At 41.5% G+C, this 21,646-nt stretch overlaps 1 protein-coding gene across 6 annotated transcripts in view; it reads left to right on the top strand.

Annotated features, from left to right (window-relative positions):
- Positions 1-21,646, top strand: part of LOC141735914 (leukemia inhibitory factor receptor-like) — a 52,305-nt gene that overhangs the window by 12,470 nt on the left and 18,189 nt on the right. For all 6 annotated transcript variants that reach the window (XM_074569387.1, XM_074569382.1, XM_074569385.1 and 3 more), the window contains 8 exons: positions 9,364-9,513; positions 10,227-10,347; positions 12,378-12,529; positions 14,007-14,170; positions 15,091-15,265; positions 15,542-15,826; positions 17,917-18,046; positions 20,826-20,989. In XM_074569387.1, the coding sequence (XP_074425488.1) occupies positions 9,432-9,513; positions 10,227-10,347; positions 12,378-12,529; positions 14,007-14,170; positions 15,091-15,265; positions 15,542-15,826; positions 17,917-18,046; positions 20,826-20,989 (1,273 nt within the window). In that variant the 5' untranslated portion in view covers positions 9,364-9,431. The remainder of the gene's footprint in view (positions 1-9,363; positions 9,514-10,226; positions 10,348-12,377; positions 12,530-14,006; positions 14,171-15,090; positions 15,266-15,541; positions 15,827-17,916; positions 18,047-20,825; positions 20,990-21,646) is intronic.

Raw genomic sequence — 21,646 nt, 5'->3', positions numbered from 1 at the left:
GTTTCATTATAAACAATGAAGGATTCCAACCTTCAGGTCATTGCCGGTTTAAAAAAAAACACACTTGGAATTGCTTCAGTAATTATCAGTGTTCTCTTATAAAACTAAATAGGCTTTTCCTGTGATGGAAAGAAGATTAAAGGTCATATAGTTCAAAATAAGTTTTTGGACATTGCCAGAATAAGGAAAATAAACTCTTTCATTAATAAGGTCAACTTCTTTAACGTTTATTAGTTCATAAGGACATGCGAGCTGAAGAGAACTATTAGGGACAGAATTATGTAGATAACATGACTCTTCTGAAGAACCGGAATTTTTTTTCTGCAGCCCTCTTTGTGAAGCCTAAGTGACATAGTCTGGCCCTTGAACCTTACATTGAGTAAAGCGTGATTGACAAGGTGGGAAAATGTTATTTTCCTCTGAAGATGTGCTGTCTTGAGAACTACACAGAGACTGACAGTACCCCCAGAAAATGAAATGTGCTTTGGAATATTTGGTTTGTGTTTTATTTCAGTTAAGTATTAGCAAAATGTAGCAAGCACTGGAGAAATGGGTAACCTTCTCCCTGCATTTTCATTTGATTCAAGGTTTGCAGTGCAAAAAACATGGGCACGTTTGTTTCTGTGCTATGTAACTTTATTAAGTATTGAAAAGGCATAGTGGGTGGCCATAGCATTCATGACAAGAGGTGATTTTTGTATACGCAAAGTAATCGGACCTGTATGCCTTTGCTCAGCATACTTGTTCCATGCTGCGTTGCAAAGCACAAGAATTCAAGGAAGTGTGCTGACCATGAGGTCACCAAATTCAAGCATATCAGGAAATGTGTGTAGCTGTATCAGATTTACGCAAATACATTAAGTTGAGTCCTTCAACTTACTGCCGTATTAATTTTCCAGTTGTAGTAAGTATTAAGAAAATTTTTGAATGGGTTAAAATGTGAGTGTGTAAATGACTCCGCGGCGTTTCCTTCTCCTGCACAGCACAATAGCCTAGGAGATCAAAATTTCTCTTTTGGCCAGTAGTGTCCCTTAACCTTCACCCCTTTGCTTTGTTCTTTGTTCAGATGATTAGGTGTTTTCCATCTGCACCTCTACGGGAGAAGAATCTGTGCTTGTTAATTTGAGCTGACTTCCTAAGGAAGTCGGGCTTATCTGATAATGCTTTGCCTGTCCTCTTACCCCTGCAATAACCTTTGAACAAGCTGCCCAGGTTCAGTTCACTCAGAAGGAGGAGGTCAGGTCTCAGCATACTATGTCCTTATGAGCTTGATGAAACTCTGCAGATGGATGGAGAGACCCAACTGAGGAAATAGCTGCAGCGTGAAGTCAACCTTTACTGGACTGCAATCCAGGCCTCTAGTGTGCCTTCTCTGATGTCTAATAAGGGTTAGGCTGTAATCTATAACAACATTTGCCTAATATGTAACAACAATAAATCCTGAACAGGCTTCCAGATATCCCAAAACATATTTAGTCTATTTTTGGTAGTATTAGGTTTCACTGTGTTTGTCAGAAGAGTTTGTTTTCTGTTGTTACCATCTGGAGAGCAGTGCTGCGTTGTGAGTAGTGATGGATGTTCTTGTGTTTAACCACGTGCTTGGTGGCTAACTGATACGGGCAAGGACTTCCAAACTGAGGAGTTAGACATCCAGTTTTCTTTTGAAATGTCTTTGTTGTTCTGAAAATCTCACGCTAGGAACATCAAGTGCAACGTCTGGCTTGGGAACCACTCTTGCGTGGTGTACGCTGGGCAATGCGTGGCAAACGGCTCCAGTAGGACTAACAGTTTCCAAATTAGCATACGGATCAATTGAAAACAGGCATAACTCAGTGAGAACAAAAGGCAAAGTCTGCAAAATGTATATTTAGCTTGAAAAAACCCAAAAAATGTAATCTAATAAGTTCAGTTCTAATTGTGGTAAAAATAAGCCATCGATTCCTACAGCGTCTCTTTGCTTTGTCCTGCCCTTTCAGTCCACTGCTCTGCCTGACTGCTCTGCCTCTTCAGTATCACTGTGCTGCTTTTTTCTCTCCAGCCCAGCTCTCCCAGCAGGGATATTCTTCCCAGTTTTCTCTATAAGCCACCTGGCTTGCTGTTGTTTGGTGGCGTTTTTTTTGGTTGACGTGAGTAACTCGAAGGATTCTTTCATTGTACTTTCCAAATCCTTCTCACAATTGTATCCATTGCTATGATTAAACTATTTGACATCTGCTTCTTCTGTATATTTTCCTTTCTGAAGGCAAGTCGCCAGGGTCTCAGTTTGTGTGTCTGTATGTGTACTGTGCTGTCCAATGGGCACTAAACGCTGTTGCAGAATCACCCTGGAGTTGTAGTGCTTGTTCGTGGATTTCTTCAGCAAATGACTTCAACCTTTCTGATCCCTGTCCTGTGTGTAGTCTTCATGCGTCACCCTCCCCAGGTCAGGAAATCCCATGCAGAGTTCTCTCTCATCTCCTTGCCAGGTGAGGGTGCTTCTCATGCTAATTGCTACCTGGGAGTATCCACCAGCTCTCCCAGTCTGCAGCTTGATTATTTGTATTTCCATACTGTTTAACAGTCCTGGGATTGGAAGAAGAAAGAACTGGAAATACTGGAAAGCAGGTGCAGTTACACATTGGCCTTAGACTCTGAGACAGGTGAAATGTTTACTCCAGCTGGGGTGCACCTTTTTCTGTTGTTGGTAGCACTTCTTTCCAAAACGCGTGCCTTTGTAGATGGTGCTCGTGACCAGGAGCTTTGAAAATGAATTTGTGAAAGTGTCGATCCTTGCATTGAGCTTGCGTGTTTCATCCTGACGTCTCAACTTCACGTTGCAGAGCAGAAGCAGCCTGGGGTGGCTGCGAGGTGGCGGTGGTGGCTTCCCAGCATCTCCGAAGTGATGCTGCTGTTTGGCAGCTGGAGGAAGCAGTGAGGAGGGAATTTTTCTCCTTGTGCTTGACAGGAAAAAAAGACAGCAAAACAAAGTTTGTCTCAAAGGACTGAAAATTGGCCTTGTGCACTCCTGCACATTTACTGTATAATATCTTAACACTGTCTTTGTTTCCTTTTCCGCTCCTGCAGATTAGGAGAGTGCATTTGGTGCAGATAGGCAACTTGTATTATTTTATCAGCTTTCGGAAAGAGAAATAGCAGATTCTTAAATTAATTCCTCAGAACTAGGGAAAGCCAGATTCCCAAACGGGATTCAGCCTTCATTTATAAACGAGTTTTAGTGATTCATGTCCTGCGAATCTTTTATAACGTGGAATGCTGCCATGTTATAAAACAGAGAGGGAAAGTCTGCATTTAGATTACTAAAGAGAGGTTTTTGTCTCAACTTTGGGAATTTTTTAAGGAGGTGGAAGAATGTACTTTAGTGAAAATCAGCCAAACCCTCTCAAATAAATCTTATTAATTCTACTTGCATTTTTTTTATTACTCAGCTAGCTTTAAATTCAAAGACTGAAGGCTGTGGGATCAGCAAAGCTCTACTAAAGAAAGCCAGTTCATCTTCTGTTTCTGTGTTCATTGTCTTTACTGTCAGCTGTATTGGCAATTTGCTTGGTTTCCCAGAAATGTGTACTTCTGGCGTGGTCTTTTAGATAGGGGAATTTTTTTGGAAGCTTTCTGTTGGCAATAGTAGGATGTGTAATTTGATATATGCATTTCTATCTGGATATAGGTGTGTTTTCTTTCACTTTGAAGGTTAAACTAGTATATTTGCTCCGAGAGAAGTAAAATGAGCATTCTCCACCTGCTTAGCAGAATATTCTTTTTTCTAGCAATAAGGCTTTGATTTAGGCACATACTTACCTGCATTTCTGCCTGGATGTATTTGGGGTGATGGCTGTTCAGTATTGCCAAACATGCGGCCTGCCATCAGTCTCTGCAATTTTTTGGTGGTGTGCTATATAATCATTTTCCTTGAGAGCTTTTAATGTTCCATTTGGTGGTAAATTACTATGATGATACCTTTAACTGTGAAGAAAAAACAAATAAATTGTAACCTGAGAAAATTCACTGACAAACAGATTTCTTCTATTGTTTTTAAATCTGTGAAATATAATCTTTTTACTGGTTTCATCCAGTATTCTCCATTTATCTAAACCTTTTGTATAAGCTGACTTTTTAACTATTTCTTTTTAGGTATCTGGTCGTGGAGCACAAAAATAGCCATAAAAAGTGTGACCACTGATCTTCAATTCATAGATTATTTTTTAAAAAAACAAATCTGGAGGGTTGTGACTGGCAGATCAGACTGCAGGCAGAAAGCAGGCCAGAAAGATTTTTTTTATTTTTTTATCTGTTTTGTTTGTTTGTTTTTGAAGTGGTTTCCAGGCACTTGACAATGAAATACATTTGAGAAAACTCAAAAGCAGGACACAGCTTTGAAGAACTTACATGCTTAGAGAAGTGAGCTGTTACAACTGACTAAGACAATACTTTTTTTTTTTCCTTTAAAGAGATCGAGCATTTGGTCAGATATGCCTTAAAAAAGATACGCGGAACTAGTTAAGCCAAGAAATATATAATATGAAACGTAGGCAGTAGGAGAGATACCAATTCTCTTCTGTTTTTCTCTTTAAGAGGTTAGGTCTAAAGAGGCTGGTAATGTCTTAGCACGTCATACCTTCTTTACAGCTGACCACCTTTTGAAGGAAAGCTGTCCAAGATGTTTTCCCAGGTGCACATTGTTGACTTGGAGTACTTTTCCTCTCTTATCTACCTGATCACCAGTAGGTGCACTGTATGCATCAAAACATCTTTAAAAGTCATCTAAAAGTCCACAGTTCATATTGAGCTGTTTTAAATAAGGGCCACCATCTGTTGCCTTCAGTGATTGAGAATCTGAGTCTAATTGTTCCTTTCTTAGATTATCTGCATAAAAAGCAATCTCAAATTACTTCTTTCTGACCACAGGCACAAGGGGCAGTTCCTCTGCACACCATAAAGCCCTGACCAGAAGTCAGAACATCTCCACGTACTGTAGCTTCCAACATCTGTTGTGGGATCCTGGTTATAGAAGCTGCTCTTAAATATGGGCAATTATATATTGAAGCCTGCCATGCCTCTGCTGTTCGTATGGCATGAATTTCCATGTGAATACTTTTTGGATACACACACAATGTTGTTCCTTAGCATAGATTTATGGGAGGCTTTTTCTTTATTTTAAAATTTCAAAAGTGAAAGACCTTTCCAGGCAAGGCCTTTAAGATGAATTTGCTGTGCAAATATACTCACGCTAAGTCAGGAGGTTTCCAGTCCATTTGAGGATGAGATTGGAGTCTGAAGTACTAGATAAACAGCTATGTGGCAGCTTTATACAGTAGTATCCAGGGCTGGATCACACGCTGAAATTGAGTCAACAAGATCTGAATGTTGAGAGGAAAGCAAATATGGCATGGGCTGTGTAAACACATGCTATGCATCGGTTTGCCTTAGAAAAGTTCCTTCATTGCGTTTGATAGTGCTCAGGCCTCAGGGGTCAGAAATATTTCAAAGCAGACTTGGTCCACAGAGAAATATTTGTTCCAGGAATGATCAAAAATCTAGAAATTGAGACTGAAAAATGGTGAAAAAAAATGGAGTTTTTAAGGGAAGAGCTAGTAGGGACCTGGTATCAGTCATCTTCTATGTAAGAGGTTGCTGGAAGGCAGAGGATAAACTGTTCTTTGTCTGCTGGAGATAGGACAAAGTAATGTGCTTAAAATGGAGCAAGAGATCGTTGTGTAGCACATTGGGAGCACTAAGGATAGTGCCAGTGAAGTGACACGAATAGATCGCCCAAGGAAATGAGGTTGTTATGGGATGTGCTGTTGCTGATGGTTTTTTAAGATGGATGTCTGTTAAAAATGGTTTAGTTGCAGATGCCTTTTCTGGTGTAGTGAATGGGCTGACCGCCTTCATCTCATTTTTTAAAAATAAAGATTTATAATGTAAAGACATTTACACTTAGTAGCAACTGCTCCTGTTGCACTCCAGCCAGCCCTGGTCAAGGTTTTGCCTTCCTTTAACAACATTGAGCTCTCTTGTCCTAAATAAATGTCTCCGACTCTTACATTGTCCTGTCCATCTTCAGAGTACATCTGCCTAGAGGATAACATGCTTTTCATATCTCTCCAGGGTAAGGGAAAACTTCCATGCCTTTTTTGAATTAGTCTTGAACTGATGGAAGGCAGCTTTTATCCAAAGAAAGTGAATTCCTATTTTTAAATCACTTCAATTATTTTGTAACTTTATAATTAAAACAGGCCTATAAGCCGGGATCTTTTCTCCTGACTAATGGCATTTAATTATGCGACATGAGGCTTTGAATTGCCAACTTTTCAGCAAGCTATAAAATGTGTATGAGAAGACAAGAGCCAGGGATTCTATGCTTCTTACGAAAGACTGTGGTTTACAAGACACTCATCATGCTCTGCATGAAAGTACATAGGTTCCCCTCAGTGCCTGACTCTGAAACAGAAATTAAAACTGTGGTTGAGTTAGGAGAATTTGATATGACTCAAATTTCTTGTAATTCGCTGCTGTGACGTTACTCTTAAAAATTCTGCAGTAGGAGGACTACTCAGTAAGCTATAGATTGAAAGAGTGTGCAGAAAATCAAGATTTTCTTGAATCACACACACACACGTGTAGTTGCTGAATCTGCCTCGTAAACCTGGCATGACCAAACAGGTTTTGCACAATCCTGTACAGATAACGTGTTTAGAAAGTGAGAGGCTTGGCATTTAATTAACTTCACAATGCTGTTTTCTCTCTGTTGCGGTTTAAGCCGGCAGGCAGCTAAACAGCACACAGCCATTCGCTCATCCTCCCTCAGTGGGATGGGGGAGAGAACTGGAAAAAAGGTAAAACTCATGGGTTGAGATAAAGACAATTTAATAGGACAGAAAAGGAACGGAAAATAATAATAACAATAAAAGAATATAGAAAACAAGTGATGTACAGTGCAATTGCTCACTACGTGCTGACCGATGCCCAGCCAGTGCCCAAGCAGCGGCTGCCACCCCCAGCCAACTGCCCCCAGTTTTATCGTTCAGCATGATGCCATATGGTATGCAATATCCTTTTGGCCAGTCGGGGTCAGCTGTCGAGGCTGCCTCCCCTCCCAGATTCTTGCGCACCCCAGCCTGCTCGCAGGCAGGGCAGTGTGAGGAGCTGAAGAGTCCTTGATGTAATGTGAGCGCTGCTCAGCATAACTAAAACATCAGTGTGTTATCAACAACATCCTAAGTCCAAAACGCAGCACTATACCAGCCACAAGGAAGAAACTTAATTCTATTCCAGCTGAAACCAGGACACTCTCCTTCAAGCTGCATCAGCGCTTTCCCTTTTTTTAATTCTTTCCTTGGCTGCGGCTAGCTGATAGGGGACTGTCAACTCATTTTGATGTAAAACTTGAATTTTTGATGTTGGGCTTTTCTGCAAACCAGAAATGGCCTTTGAAGAAGTACTCACAAACAAGCAGATATAATTTACAAGTACATCGCAAATAGAAATCAGGCATTTTATTCATGTAACTCCCAGGTCTGTCTCAGTAGTCTTCACATCTTTGATGAAATGAGAGGTTTGTGAGCAAAGTTTAAACTGGGAGGTAACATCCCGTATTTTCATTAGTAACATGGACAACTACGATATGAAGACCCTGATAGACACCAAAATGCAGTGGGGGACGTCTGGCACAGAGATTATTACATTTTATGTTCTGGTGGGTTCTTGATTCTTTACCTGAACATGGATTTGTCAAACTTCATTCTTAATTTGGCCTTTAACAAGTTTCATGGTATGGATGTTACAGTTTAGGATTATGTAAAAAGAAGAATTGAATGTGTCTGGGGGTAGTATAGCTTAAATTAGTATGGTTTTAGCAAGGTCTTCATGTTGCTTGAGAACATGGTGAAAATAAATTATTCGTTAAGTTTTAAGGATGCTTCTTCCCTACAGATGTAACACTGGCCTTTACTGTAGCATCCCTCTCAGCTTCTGTGGTGCCTGGGCCTTTTCCTCAGTCTGGTTGTTGCGGACCAAGAGAAAGAGGAGAAGCGGCCTCTTGTGAGCAGCGCTGTTTGACATAGTGCTGACATGTTTCTTCTCACACAGTGCAGATTGGTGAGAGACAGAAGAGCATTTCGGGCATCCACAGCTGTCTTTTCAAATTCTTTTCAAAGAATTCCTTTAAAAAAGAGGTAATAAAAAATATAGAGTGGTATTGCAGAGACGAAGGAGCATAGTCCTAGTGGCGCAGAGAGGTTTATTTGAAAATTACAGAAGCTTTTAGGCAAAGCCTGGTATTCTGTACCTCTAGATTTGGAAGAGACTTCAAGGCAAAGTCAGGAGCCTTTCCACTGGGGACTTGTAAAAGAGGTATCCTGGACAAAATGTGAGTTTTGGAAAACTGCTCTGTAGGAGAGTCTGTCTGAGCTATGTTCTTTTGTGAAACTGTCCCAGCTCCTGCTGTTGGTCACTGAGAGAAGGCCCCTTGCTGCCTGGGAGTTATGGTCTCTGGGAGGGTGCTCAGGTCTTCACATCTTTCAGGTGGCAGGGAAACAATGCACCAGGGACTGGGTGGGGTTTAGGGTAAGCTTTCCTGCGGTTTTCTTTTTGAGAACAAAAACTGATGGTGACTGATGTGTGGGTGGAACTGAATGTGTTCCCCAGATCCTGCTGAACAGTTGAACTTCTCTTTGGAAAACATGCAGCCCATTATTCTTCAAAGAGCGCATTAAACATAATATTCTAGATAATTTTTACCTTAAGGGCAGCATTTACAGCAACAAGTATCTTTTGGTAGAGAAATAGCTCTCATATTTTTTCCCCTTTTTTCTTCCAGACATTATTAGCACTGGATTGGACCAGTGATCCTGGGTGATCAGATCTGGTTCTGCAGTGTCTTGGGCATCCCTTAACTTTGAATAGCAGCAACATGACAAGCGAGCAGAGGGGAGAGGAAAACAGATGGGTTTTCCTGTCCCATAAACCCATATCCAAAGCAGAGGACATTTACATTCATGGTATAGAAGACCCTTTGTGAATGTGACATTTCATCTAAGTTGAATCTAGAGGAATACCCTTGCATGTCTATTCTGTTCTGACTTCTGATAGTACTGAAAGGGGCCTGTGGACAGTTGAGTTTTACATGTCTGTGATTCTTGAGGCTGCGTTTGAAATGCCTTGCTGAAAACATACGCAGGAAGGAGAGACTGGGGCAGTAAAAAGGTTTGCTTGCCAGACAACAAAGAGTATGGAGTTGCTATGCCTTGGAGCAGCACTGAAGAAGAAAAATAGATGGAACAAAAAGTGGCATTTCTGGAGTACCTGCTCTGGAATTTAAAAGGTTTTTTTGGTTTCTTTTGATTGTTTTTTTTTTTTTAATTTTAGAACTGACCAGGTTGTTGGAGGATGATGTTCTGCTTGAAGCTGCTGTTCTGAAAACACACAGTAGAAGAATGTGGAAGAATTCAAGCCTCCGCTGCCTTTTAGCCCTAGCTATTTTATGTTTAAGAAGCTTAATATATAGCCAAGAGATAGGTGAGTTTATTGCAATGTCATTCACTACTTACTTACTTTTTTTTTGTAATTTCTATGCTGACACCATTTAATTACATTGCTTTCCTACTATATGTATATTCAAAAGGCATCACCTCTGTGTTCCCACACTATGCTAGGGATGGAGGTACCACCAGACCTGGTCTCTGCTTTCTAGCAACCAGTGGCATCTTGTAAACCAGTGTAAAATTGGGGGTTAAATTCTCCGTAATCCAACTGTTATAGTCTACATATGCAATTGGTGTAAATGTCCACATTGAGACCCTCTTTCTGTATATGTTGGCTGTCTGCGACAATTTCACACATTATCATTAATTGCCCTTCTGTCATTAATTGCCCTCCATGAGGGACGATGGAGGAGAGCAAAAAACTCATTAAGTTTATCATCAAAGCTTGCGGTTTTGCCATTGGCCCAAAGCCTGCTTATTAGGCTAGGCTGGCAACAGTTATTGTAGAAAGAAACAGCTGCCTGTGTCATTGCACACGAGTATATACCCAGATTTTAGGTACTTTTAGAAATCTGGCAGTCTGTGGCTGTCTGTAATCAGGCACACAAATCATTCAACAGTTTTAAAATACTGGCCGGACATGCATGCGATAAAAATTTAAAAAGAATGGCGTAAAGAATAGCAGTCTTCTTACCGTTGGTCATTTTTGACCTGCAGCTTGTGACTGTACTTCTTATATGATTTCAGGTTCTCTGGGGCACCCTCAGAACTTGAAATGTGTAACGCACAATTTACGTCAAATGGCCTGTACTTGGGATGTCTCTTCTAAAAGAAGACATGGACAAACTGACTTTTGCTACACTACCAAGTAAGTCCCCTGTATACCTGGTTGAAAAATACCAAACTGTGATGAAAGTATAGTTATTCCTCAGTCACTGCCTGTGGAATTTGTGATGCGGTTGTTTCCCAGCGTCTCCCCATCAGTTTTCCTTGGGTGGTGCTCCGTCCAAGCACTGTTAACTCAGGCAATGGCCGGGTTTCTGGCAATGTCATGTTTCATGCTAACAATTCTCCTGCCAAAATCTCCTGCTTACTCTCTTCAAAGCACTGGAAGATGCTCTCGTTTACTCAGACTTCTCTGTGTGTCTGCCTAGCCCTTGCTCAGAGTTTTCATGAGGGACATCTTCATACCAGGTTCAATCCAAAAGGAAATGATAGTTGGAAGAAGCAAATCCTGATGTTATGGGCCAAAGCGGTAGAATATATGACATAAGTGTTGAGATTCACGTGTGGAAAAACATGAAAAATCTCTTGGTGCCTGTCTTATAACTTTTATAAATTTTAAGCTCTCTGGAGAGCATTGTATTAGAGGAAATGTAAAAATTATTCCACAATTACAATAGCTTTTCCTAAGTGAATCTGAGTTGAAATTTTTGAGAAACGTTAAAAAAACTTAAATCTTCAGTGTGTTTTTCACTAATGAGAACTACATGTGCAATTCCCCATGCTGTGGGTCTGCCAAATACTTATCATGTGCTAGGGATGAGTTCAAATCCTTTTTGCATCTTGATCCTGCCCCCAATCCAGATATTTGTACTGTCTTTTTTCCTGTAAATTCTGCAGGCAGCCCAGACTTGTCCTTGGGGTCCCAGGGCTTGGCTGCACTTCTTCCACCTACATGCTTGATTTTCTGTGTCTAGTTATTCCTCCTGCATTGCCAGCTATCATTTCTATACAAAAAAAACAACCCCGTATATGTGACATCGCGGCCAGAGTTCAGGAGTGTAAAGTTCATGAGGTACGGCCCTCTAAACAAGAACAGTCATGTAGCTGCTGCTGTTTCTCCTTAGCAAAGCAGAAGAGGCTTGGGTCCCTGAAGCAGAGAGGCTGAGGGCTGATTTAGTATAGACCTCCCTGAGGGAAAGAGATTTCGTTTTTCAGTTGCCCAAACATCCTCTAATAATATCTCAGTACAGAAGAGGAATATCCTTTCGGAGCACTCAAGTCTCAGCTGGCCTTCACTAGCCCAGGGTCTAGCATGAATCTTAAAAGTTCAACCCAAGCTCTTGACTCCAGCCAATGGGAGCTCCAGGGTCTTGTTCCAGTTGATGAGTGAGTAACAGTCCCTCAGCAGGAAGCCTGGCATTGTTCTCTTTGCTTTCCTTCCTCCCATCATTCCCCCAAGAGGAAGGTCTGGATTTTTCCAAACTTTTTGCCTCTCTAGTTGCATATCCATGATAATGAGCAGAGGGACTTGACCCATCCATTATTGTTTCCTGTATGTATCTATGACCTCCAGGCAAAGGCTAGATCACATTGTGCTGAGCACTGCACAAGTATTACGCACAGACTGTATTTCCATCTGGCATCCTAGCAGTCCTCTCCCCTGCCCTCTGCTCTTTCATTACAAGCTGAGCAGCAGAAGGCAGCTAAAATACTTGTTCTGAGATGGGGACACGGATGGGTAAAACTGCTTTTTGCACCCATATACCATCAATTTGAGAAGAAATGGGAGAGGGAGTCAGGAAACCTAAAGGGAGGGGGTGGTACTGTTGGGTTTGGGGGGATTTTATTTTGCTTATTTTGAAGTACTAATTTGCTAATACAGGTGACTGCAGGTTTCAGAAATGTGCCTTTTGGTTAAAAAGTCAGGTTTTCACTTTGAGGCGTTCTCTTAACGACTAGGTAGCTGCATTATACAACTAGTGCACAGGGAATGCCTGTTAAATCTGATACTAACCAAAGCCCATGCAAGTCTTACTCCTTCGCAGGCTTGATATGGAATTCTCTGTTATATTACAGGGAATTTTTGTTTTATTAGTGTCCTAGGAAAAGGACTTAATGTGCCTTAGCTTCCTATCAGCTGAAATACCTGCTTAATCCTCTCTGTCTTTTCAGTGACCTCCCCCCTCCAGTGTGTTTTAAAACTAAGGAGAAAAGGGTCGAGATTCCAGTCCCAGAGAGCTCCACCACGGTGACAATAACCACAAACAGCATTTCTGGAACTGCTTTTACTACCAAACAGTTTGAAATTCACAAGACAGACATCTGTAAGTATCAGGTTTTATGTGTGTACATAAGGCCTTTATACTATGATTAACAATGCCCCATAAGTGTATATGCTTGCAGTTTTCTTTGGCAGTGTTTCTGTATGTAAAACGTTGACGTGCTGAGTCCATATGAATCTACCATACGTAATAGGTTGCTTTCTCTCCCCCTTCAGGGGAAAGAAGACCCCTCTTATCAATAGATCATAGCAGAGAAATCAAGGGCAGAATGTGAGGAGGAGAATGAAGTACAACACTGTTATATCCCCCTAATCATACTTTGCCCTTTTTTTTCTGTAATTGCAAATTAGGAAGGAGCTGTAAACAAGTTTCTAATCTACATACTGAAGTACCTGCATGGGGCATAAAGTGCCAAGATCATATTTACCCAATCTGTTTAAATATATATGAAACTGAGTAAATACCTTTATGCTCAGGAGGTAGGCTGCGTCATATGGGAGTCATAGATAAATTAGGAGGAAGTTGTAAGCTGAAGATAGCATTGACACCATCTGCTACACTTGCTCATAATTTAGTCTTTGATTTTGGTTTGCCTGCTTATTCCTTTAGTGCAGTCAAAATCTAAAGTCAGTAGCACTTCTTATCCATGGCTCAGTTTTCAGCTAAGAGCAGCTCAAGAACTTTAACAAACACAACTCAAAAATATGCGGGCAACACACTGGGTTCTCCCATCTCCCATCTCCCACTGGGTCAGCATCTTGCTGACCACTGGCAGGTCCCTCAGGCTTGTCACACGTTATCCCGGGTGGCGCACTGACTGTGATGAACACTTTGGAGACTCTCAGAACCTTGGCCAAGACTGAAGTTGGATAAATCACACGTTTTAAAAACATGATTCATCCTGCACCAGGCCCAGTGAACTGCCATAACGCTTGAACTGCCATAACCCTTGCCTGCTTCTCAGCCTCTTGCTTCACCATCAGCCATTCATAGAAGAGATGCTTCTGCTTAATCTCCCTGTCCTGTCCCCGTCACCATGTCATGCCTGTAATATTTCTTGTAGCTTCCATGATCCTCTTCAGAACCTCATGTGAGCTTCTTCCACCTTGTGCTTATGCTTTCGTTTCTCCCTACCCTAGCTTTTGTTGCAAGTCCCCTCTTCCCTGCTGGTCTCTAAAACCCACTTCCTCCTTTGGGAGATTTTCCATCATCCTCCCTAGATGTCTTCCTTAGTATGCATTATGAAGAGTCATATTCATGAACAGTTACTCACACATCTGCATGTTGATATGTTAGAAGAAAATGCTACCTGGTGATTCACCAGCACCTGTGCTTTCCTGGGAACTTTCATGCTCAAGTAATGACAGAGCCCATCTTCTTCTAATTACAGAGGTAGTTACATGTTTGTATGGCAACTAGCCAATTGAGAGCAGAGATGTGGCTGTTAAAACACCTGTAGGGCTGGTATTGCTGACTGATGACTTTAATACGGCTTTTTTTCCCCTCTCTCTTTTTCAAGCATTCGTTCCTCTCGCTCCACACATTCTTAGTTTAACACCTGACTTTTCAACTTCCGTATTAAATCTGAAGTGGAGTGATAATGGATCAGTCTTCCCATATGGACTGGATGCCTTTTGGCAGATTCAGGTACTTCGTAAAGAAGCAGCGGAAAAAGTCACACAAGTAAGTGCTTCACTTTGTTTATGAAAAAAACCCAACATATATATAAAAAAATATATATACAATTTTTATATATCCATATATATATAAATATATACAATTTTATATATATATACACACATATATTTATAAAAAATATACAAATTTTGACTTTGGTAATATTCTGGGAGGTCATTTGAAGAAAGCTAACAATAATGAAGGTTGTAGATCTTTGCAGAACCTAAGTATAGTCATGCTTCTGGTAGGTAACTTCTCGTTAAGTTTCAAAGTTATGAGGACACTGGACTCTATACTGTCAGTACTTATTCACAGTCACAGCTTTTTTCTTTTCTTTTTAAATCTAATGCAGGGCGTTTTTTTATTAGAACTTGCTTATGAGTTTGGCAGGTATTTTACACCATTCTCTGTTTTATTTCTCCAGCAGTGTCTCAAGTCTTGGTGGTCTTTGAATGTTCAGTTTGCTTTTTTCTTTTTGCACCCACAGTTATTCCAGGCCAATTTATAGCTCGGTTCTATAATATTTAGGAATGGAGAAAAGATAAAATGTGCAGCCTGGGACTAATATTAGAAGAGTTTCATTTGGAAAAGTTGGAACATTTCCCTGCCTCGAGAGGCCCAGGATACTGGGATGCAATAGATACCTCTAGAAATGCTTGGTGAGCTTCTGCTCTCCCTCAGATGTCTACCCTCTGGTATTTCTGGCTGGCAATCTACCTGTCTGGTGGGCTGTTTAGCATCTTAGGCTTTTGTCCAAGTAAATTCACAACTGAACTGAAAATTAGGTGGGATACTCCAACCATCTATCAGGACTTTGTGTTTTACTTCACTTAATTTGCCATTGTGTTGGTGCCTGGGAGATTATGGGTCATTGCTAACAGGTGTTCATAAACTCTCTCTTGGTTGTTTTTTTGGGGGAATTGTAGATAACTTACTATTCAAAACTGACTCATGAAGACATCATTCTTTCTTGGAACTGGACATCAGATATGCCTTTGGAGTGTACATCGCATTATGTGAAGATTCGCTGTTATATTAATGTAACACAGTTTGTTGGCCCCAAGGATTGGAGCGACTGGAGCCCAGTAAAAGAGGTCCCTGGTATGTTTGTTCTCTTGCCACCATGTGGATTTTGATTGCTTTGTGAAAAATAAGCCAAAATCAGAGGAAAAGCATTAGGCAGTGATGGGCTGCTGTTTTTGGGGTGTTTTGATGAGAGAAATAATGCAATCATTAGTTAATGAAACCTAGTAAACATTGATTTGTATGCATTGGAGTGCTCCTAAGACATGATTTAGCTGATCAGCACCATGTTTATAGCAAACTGTTCATGTAATTTCTTTTTGCTTGTGTTTTCCATTCTTCCTTCTCTGCTAGGAAAAGATACTGATCCCAATGGGAGCGGAGTGTTTCCTCAGGACACCGTGGTGGCAGTAGGCTCAGATGTGACAATTTGTTGTGTCCATGAAGAAGGACAGCAGATACAGATGACTTATGGATCACAAGTATACCCAATGATACATCTGAGCAGTCGGAGCAGTGCAATCAGAGTCCTAAATGCCAGTGCTTCAGATACCAGTGGGACAAATGTAGTGTGCTCACGGTCCGAAGCAGCGATAGATGGAACTGTCTTGATAGATGGAACTGTCTTGTTTGTAGGATGTATGTATCATTATGTTTACTAACCCTAGGAAAATCAAAATAATTTTGAGACTCTTAGGGTTCTGCTAAGAAACAAGTGCTATTCTGTCATTTTTTCCACTGGCCTTTGGTTTCTGAGGATGAACTGGGATTGTGCTTGTTTGATTTCATTACGGAAACTCCAGCCCTTGGAGAAAACACCAAGGCTGGGAGGATGAGGAAGTACCCATGTAAGCCCTCTTCTCTTAGAACCTGGCCCACTGCTTCTCTCCTTGGTCTCTTTTTCTAAGGCACTTCTTCATGATCTGGAACACTTAGTAGTTTATTGCCATATGTAAATTCATCCTCAGTCTCTATCACTTTAGTTTTACATCTGTTCTGGTTTGGTCTGTTACAAGGCAAGAGTAAGAGAAGGAATTGAAAGGGAAAACATTCATTTGCCAACCCGTCAAATGAAAACAATGAAACAGTTAGACTTGCAACAGCAGCAGATGCTCATCCAGGGCAGTAGCTCCCTGGGAGCTAATTCCAGCAAAAGAACCCAGCTGACAGTTCCTCTTTCCTGGAAAATCTAAACATTCTTTTAGTATTTTCTTTAAAGATACTGTATCACTGTGTAGCTTCTCTGTGTAACCATGCCAGCCTCAGAAGTCTCTTCCAGATACAGATACCTCTTAAAACAAACTACTGAAAGTACTTGGTTCTTCTTTCCCCTAATTGGTCGCTTCAGAGCGTTGTGTGTTTCCCTACAGGGCTTTTGAGAGTTGTCATCTTCCACTAGCTGCCCATAAGAATTCTGTTCCCCATTAGAAATGCCTGCCTTTGAACTTAGGGTCCTTGGGGTTGAGGGAGCGGAGAGGGGAGACTGGGCTTATTTTGAAAGTGTGTTCCCAACTCCAGCCTGTGCCTCTTGTCGTTAATGTTGTGTATTAAGTGTGTGATAGCAAATGGCAAACAGAATCCAACCTTTTATGACTTCTCAGTGAGATGTAGTTTTTTATTATTTGTGTAGTATTTGCTTCTGTAGGAGAATCTTCCAGGTAAACAAGTCAGTTGTTCATGAACAGAGGCTGTGATAATCCCACAAGTTTTTCCCATACAGTGGTTTTTGAAGAGCTGGAACGTGGTGAAGTCTGTTTCCTGCCAGTGTTTCTTCTTGTGGTACCTGCTTAGTTGGAAGGGAGAGGACTTGTCATGATGCTCTTGCTGATAAGACACATTTGGGGAATAAAAAGTAGAGGAAGTGAATGTGCATGCACCCAACCTTGGTTAAGCCTAGGCCTGGCAAAATTAGTGTTCCTTTTGGCCTACTGCTCATAATCTGAACTAAGCCTGCTGTGGTTGCCCCTTGTGTTAGTGCCCATTCTCTGGGGCAGCTATGTGGATATTATTGTGCTGCCTTTTGGAGAAAAGTGTATGAGACTTGAAATAAGCGCTCTGCATAGTCTCGCATTAGCGTGGTTACCCTCTCTGTTGGGAGCACTGTCTGTCTTCCCCAGGAAGGCGTTTAACACTGCTCTAGTATGGGAGCAAAGAACAAGGTTTAAAAGAAAAAGATGGGCACTACTAAAGCAACGGTGAAGAGGACAAGTCATTCAGGGCTTGCTTTAATTTCAAATTCAGTGCGGAATTCATGCTAATGGGAACATCTCCTTGACATGACTTGCTTGGAGAATTCAAAGCAGCGGTGGGGCTGGCATGTAAGAAAATGTGACGCACAGCCAACAGCATTCCTGCATTGCTCAGCGGCTAAACTGCTGCTCAGAATTTTGGAAAAGTCTTGGCAGAGTTTCAGTGAAGTGCTTCCAGGTCAGAGCCTGGAGCTTGTGAACATATTTGCATGTGATTTAGCAGATTACCCACCCACTTAGAAGCCTAGAGTCAAGTGTTAGTCAGACGGGGCCGATAATAATTATCCATCTCTTTTATTGGGATATTTTAAAGCATATTATTTATATGGTTGGAGCATAACTGTTAACGTGTATTTGTTAGGCACGCAATCTATACCCAGCAAAAACAAATGGTGATGCTCTCAGGAAGCTAGCACACCAACCGTCACACTAGGATGGCAAAACATCGGCTAACTGTTCTGGTTTCCTTTCATGGTACAGATGCCCCTGATGTTCCCCAAAACCTCAGCTGTGAAACATCCAACTTCCTGATAATAAAATGCACCTGGAAACCAGGCAGACCCAGCGGACTATATGGAAAACGAGGAACGAATTACAGTTTATTTGAAAGGTAAAACAATTCAGCACTAAAAGGATTAAAAAGGTAGAAGTGGAATGTATCCATTGCTGCCTGTGACTTACTGCACAATGCGTTTTTTAATTGAGATAGTCTCCATTGTTTAGAGCCTAAAATACTTTTCAAGAGTTTGTGGAAGTAGAAACTAAACTGAACTCGGAGAACTCTTGTCTAGCTCTGCAAAATTGCAATGGGAATTAAGGATGACTTTTTCCAAAAACTTGTGTCGTTATGAACTCATGAGAAAATAAAGCATGTAGTGTGTCAGGCTGCTGCCAACGTGTAGATAAGACTAATATGAAAATACAGGAAGATAGTGAGAATCATTCACTAATTTTTAATATTTTTTTCTAAATGCGAAATGCAACCTGTGTCAGATCAACTATCAAACATTTACTGAGTTTCTGCTATGCAGGATAACAGAAAGTCACTGAGGAACAATTGTAAAGCAGGCCATGGGGCATCACCCAAATGCTACTCAGGAATATAGCAGTACGTGGTTCTCCTCCCAGCACTGAGAGGTAGATAGTGTAGAACAGGCAAAATGCATGTTACCTGGAAAGCATTGAAAAGGACAAATAACAAATCCACAGAAAGAAGCGAATCACAGAATCACAGAATGGTAGGGGTTGGAAGGGACCTTCGGAGATCATCTAGTCAAACCCCCCTGCCAAAGCAAAAGCTGGACAGGAACGCAACCAGGCGGGTTCTGAATATCTCCAGGGAAGGAGACTCCACCACCTCTCTGGGCAGCCTGTTCCAGTGCTCTGCCACCCTCAAAGTAAAGAAGTTTTTTGTCATGTTCAGACGGAATTTCCTTTGTTCCAGTTTGTGCCTGTTGCCACTTGTCCTATCGCTGGGCACCACTGAAAAGAGTCTGGCCCCATCCTTTTGACAACTGCCCTTTAGATATTTATAAGCATTGATGAGATCCCCTCTCAGTCTTCTCTTCTCCAGGCTAAACAAACCCAGGTCTCTCAGCCTTTCCTCATAAGAGAGGTGCTCCAGTCCCTTCATCATCTTCATAGTCCTCCACTGGAGTCTCTCCAGTAGTTCCCTGCCTTTCTTGAACTGGGAATCCCAGAACTGGACACAGTACTCCCAGATGTGGCCTCACCAGGGCAGAGTAGAGGGGGAGGATGACCTCCCTCGACCTGCTGTCCACACTTTTTTAACGCACCCCAGGATACCATTGGCCTCGTCCACAAGGACACATTGCTGGCTCATGGTCAACTTGTCCACCAGGACTCCCATGTCCCTCTCTGCAGAGCTGCTCTCCAGCAGGCCAACCCCTAACCTGTACTGGTGCATGGGGTTATTCCTCCCCAGATGCAGGACTCTACACTTGCCCTTGTTGAACTTCATTTGGTTCTTCTCCACTCAACTCTCCAGCCTGTCTGTGTCTCACTGCATGGCAGCACAGCCTTCTGGTGTGTCAGCCACCCCTCCCGGTTTTGTGTCATCAGCAAACTTGCTGAGGGTACACTTCCTAAGCATACCTATGAGGATGTTACGGGACACAGTGTAAAGAGTGAAGACTGAAAAGTGAAGACTGGTGTCCTGCTAGTTTGTCTTACATCATAGGCCATGTAAAGCCTTAAAAGTGAAGAATTGTTGCTTTGGAATAGAACTTGCAAATGGGATTCCTTGGTGGTTGTGATTAGAAGTTAGTGAGGAGTTAACAAAATTCCCGTGGTGAGGAGGCTCCCTGTAATGCCAAAGGAGCAGTCAGGGAAAGGAGCCAGGAGAGGCCTGAGTCACACAAACTGATGGGAAATGGAGTCTCATGGTGTCTTTGAAGCAAGTCAGAGGCAATGAGGATTGAGTTACAGTCACAGATGTCGTCCAGGATGCTAGTGCTAAAAAAGTCATTGGGTAGGGTGTGAAGAGGTGGACAAACCACAGCAGGTATTCAGAGGAAAGGAGCTCCAGTCACTGGCTGCCCATACGCAGCTCATAAACAAGGACATAGTTCAGACTTGTTTCACGGAGCCCAAAGCTGTGAGGAGATTAAGGTGATGCATTTCAGGGTACATACTCTCATCCTTGTTCCCGGCCCACATTGAAGTATTCAAATGGAGAGTATGCTGTGGAGAGAGCTCAGAGCTCAGCTGGAACAATAAAAATGCCTGAAGGAAGAAATTAAACTTGTGCTTTAATGATGGATGAGAGGTTTACAGAGATTGTAATTAAAGCAAGTTCTGTATACGTACATACATACAGTTACACACTTTAGATTTTACCCCTCAAGATGTAACCTGGTCTTGGCTGTTACCAGACTGCCTCTCTTGCTTTTGATTTAAAAACAGTTAGGAGTAGTGGGTGTATCCGAGGTGACAAACTTTACTTTAGATTTGGCAGGGCTGATCTAATGTATGCGCATCTCCCTAGTTCAGAAAGCAATTAAGAACATTCTTTAAATGCAAATGTATGCTGATCTGAACAAAGATACTTTAAATCAGAATCTTAGTTGTGACTTGTGAGGTGGTTTTACAGGACCTACCTGTTTTCCAGGCTTTTGAGAAGTGAGAGGATGGAAATGTTATGCTAGTGGAAGAGGAGGGTTTCACGTGAGACCAGGGCAAGTCATGACTGATGCCACTTTAACCTGCGTGGTAGTGTTAGATATGCCTCTGCAATCAAATCATTCTGTAAGCCACATGTCAGTGAACCCATCGTTCTCTGCTGTGTTTTCAGTCTAGACTTCTGACTGTTGCTAGAAATTATCTTACTCAAAAATTTAGTTGTTCCCCCTCTGTTTTTCACTTTGTAGAGTATCTGGTAAAAATGTTTCATGCGAAGTTGATGAAATGAACAGAGAGCGTGTCTGTGGTTTTCCAGTACTGGCTGATCAAAACAACTACGATTTCATATTAGGTGTCTCCAATCCTATCGGGCAAACACAGTCATCGCTTTTGGTTGATTTAACTCAAAGAGGTAAGACTTAAGAATTAGAAAAGCAAAAAGATATGGCTACTGCATGCTAACCATTTGTTTGGTTTGGGTTTTAAGAACTTTGACATGGTATGTTTGTCATTATTTTGCTTTATTGTTGACAGTGTTTTGCCATGTCCGATAATTTGAACTTGAAAAGAAAATAGCTTAGGACATGCCCTGAGGCAACAGTTTGATGTACAGGGAGATGCCAGTTCTTGACAGCAGTGCTACCAGGTCAGATACACCGCTGTGTGGATAAATGCTACTTGCGATCTAATAATTAGCCACCTGCTGTTTATGTATTACTTATATATTAGACATCTATAATTAAAATTTAAGTGTAACTTTATGAACTGTAAGTGATCCTGTATTTCAGGGTTTGCCTTATAGGGCAAAATATGATATGGTTTTACAACAGTGGGATTTGGACCATAAAAAAATAACTTACTTAATCAGACCTTCAGTTTAAACAAGGACAGAGTGAAGATGACTGCCTTTCTAGTGCTGTCTTCCCCGTCCTTTTCCATCTGCCTCCACAACCACAGCTGAGGATTCAGGGGTTCCTAATGGTTAGAGGATTCTGCCATTCTCTCTGAAAAACTTAATTTAAACATGAAGATGGTGTATGATTTTTGTCCATGTCCCGGTTCAACTAAC

Source organism: Larus michahellis, chromosome Z (assembly GCF_964199755.1).
Source record: "Larus michahellis chromosome Z, bLarMic1.1, whole genome shotgun sequence".
NCBI classification, from domain to species: domain Eukaryota; kingdom Metazoa; phylum Chordata; class Aves; order Charadriiformes; family Laridae; genus Larus; species Larus michahellis.
This window is presented reverse-complemented; position numbering and strand designations above follow the sequence as displayed.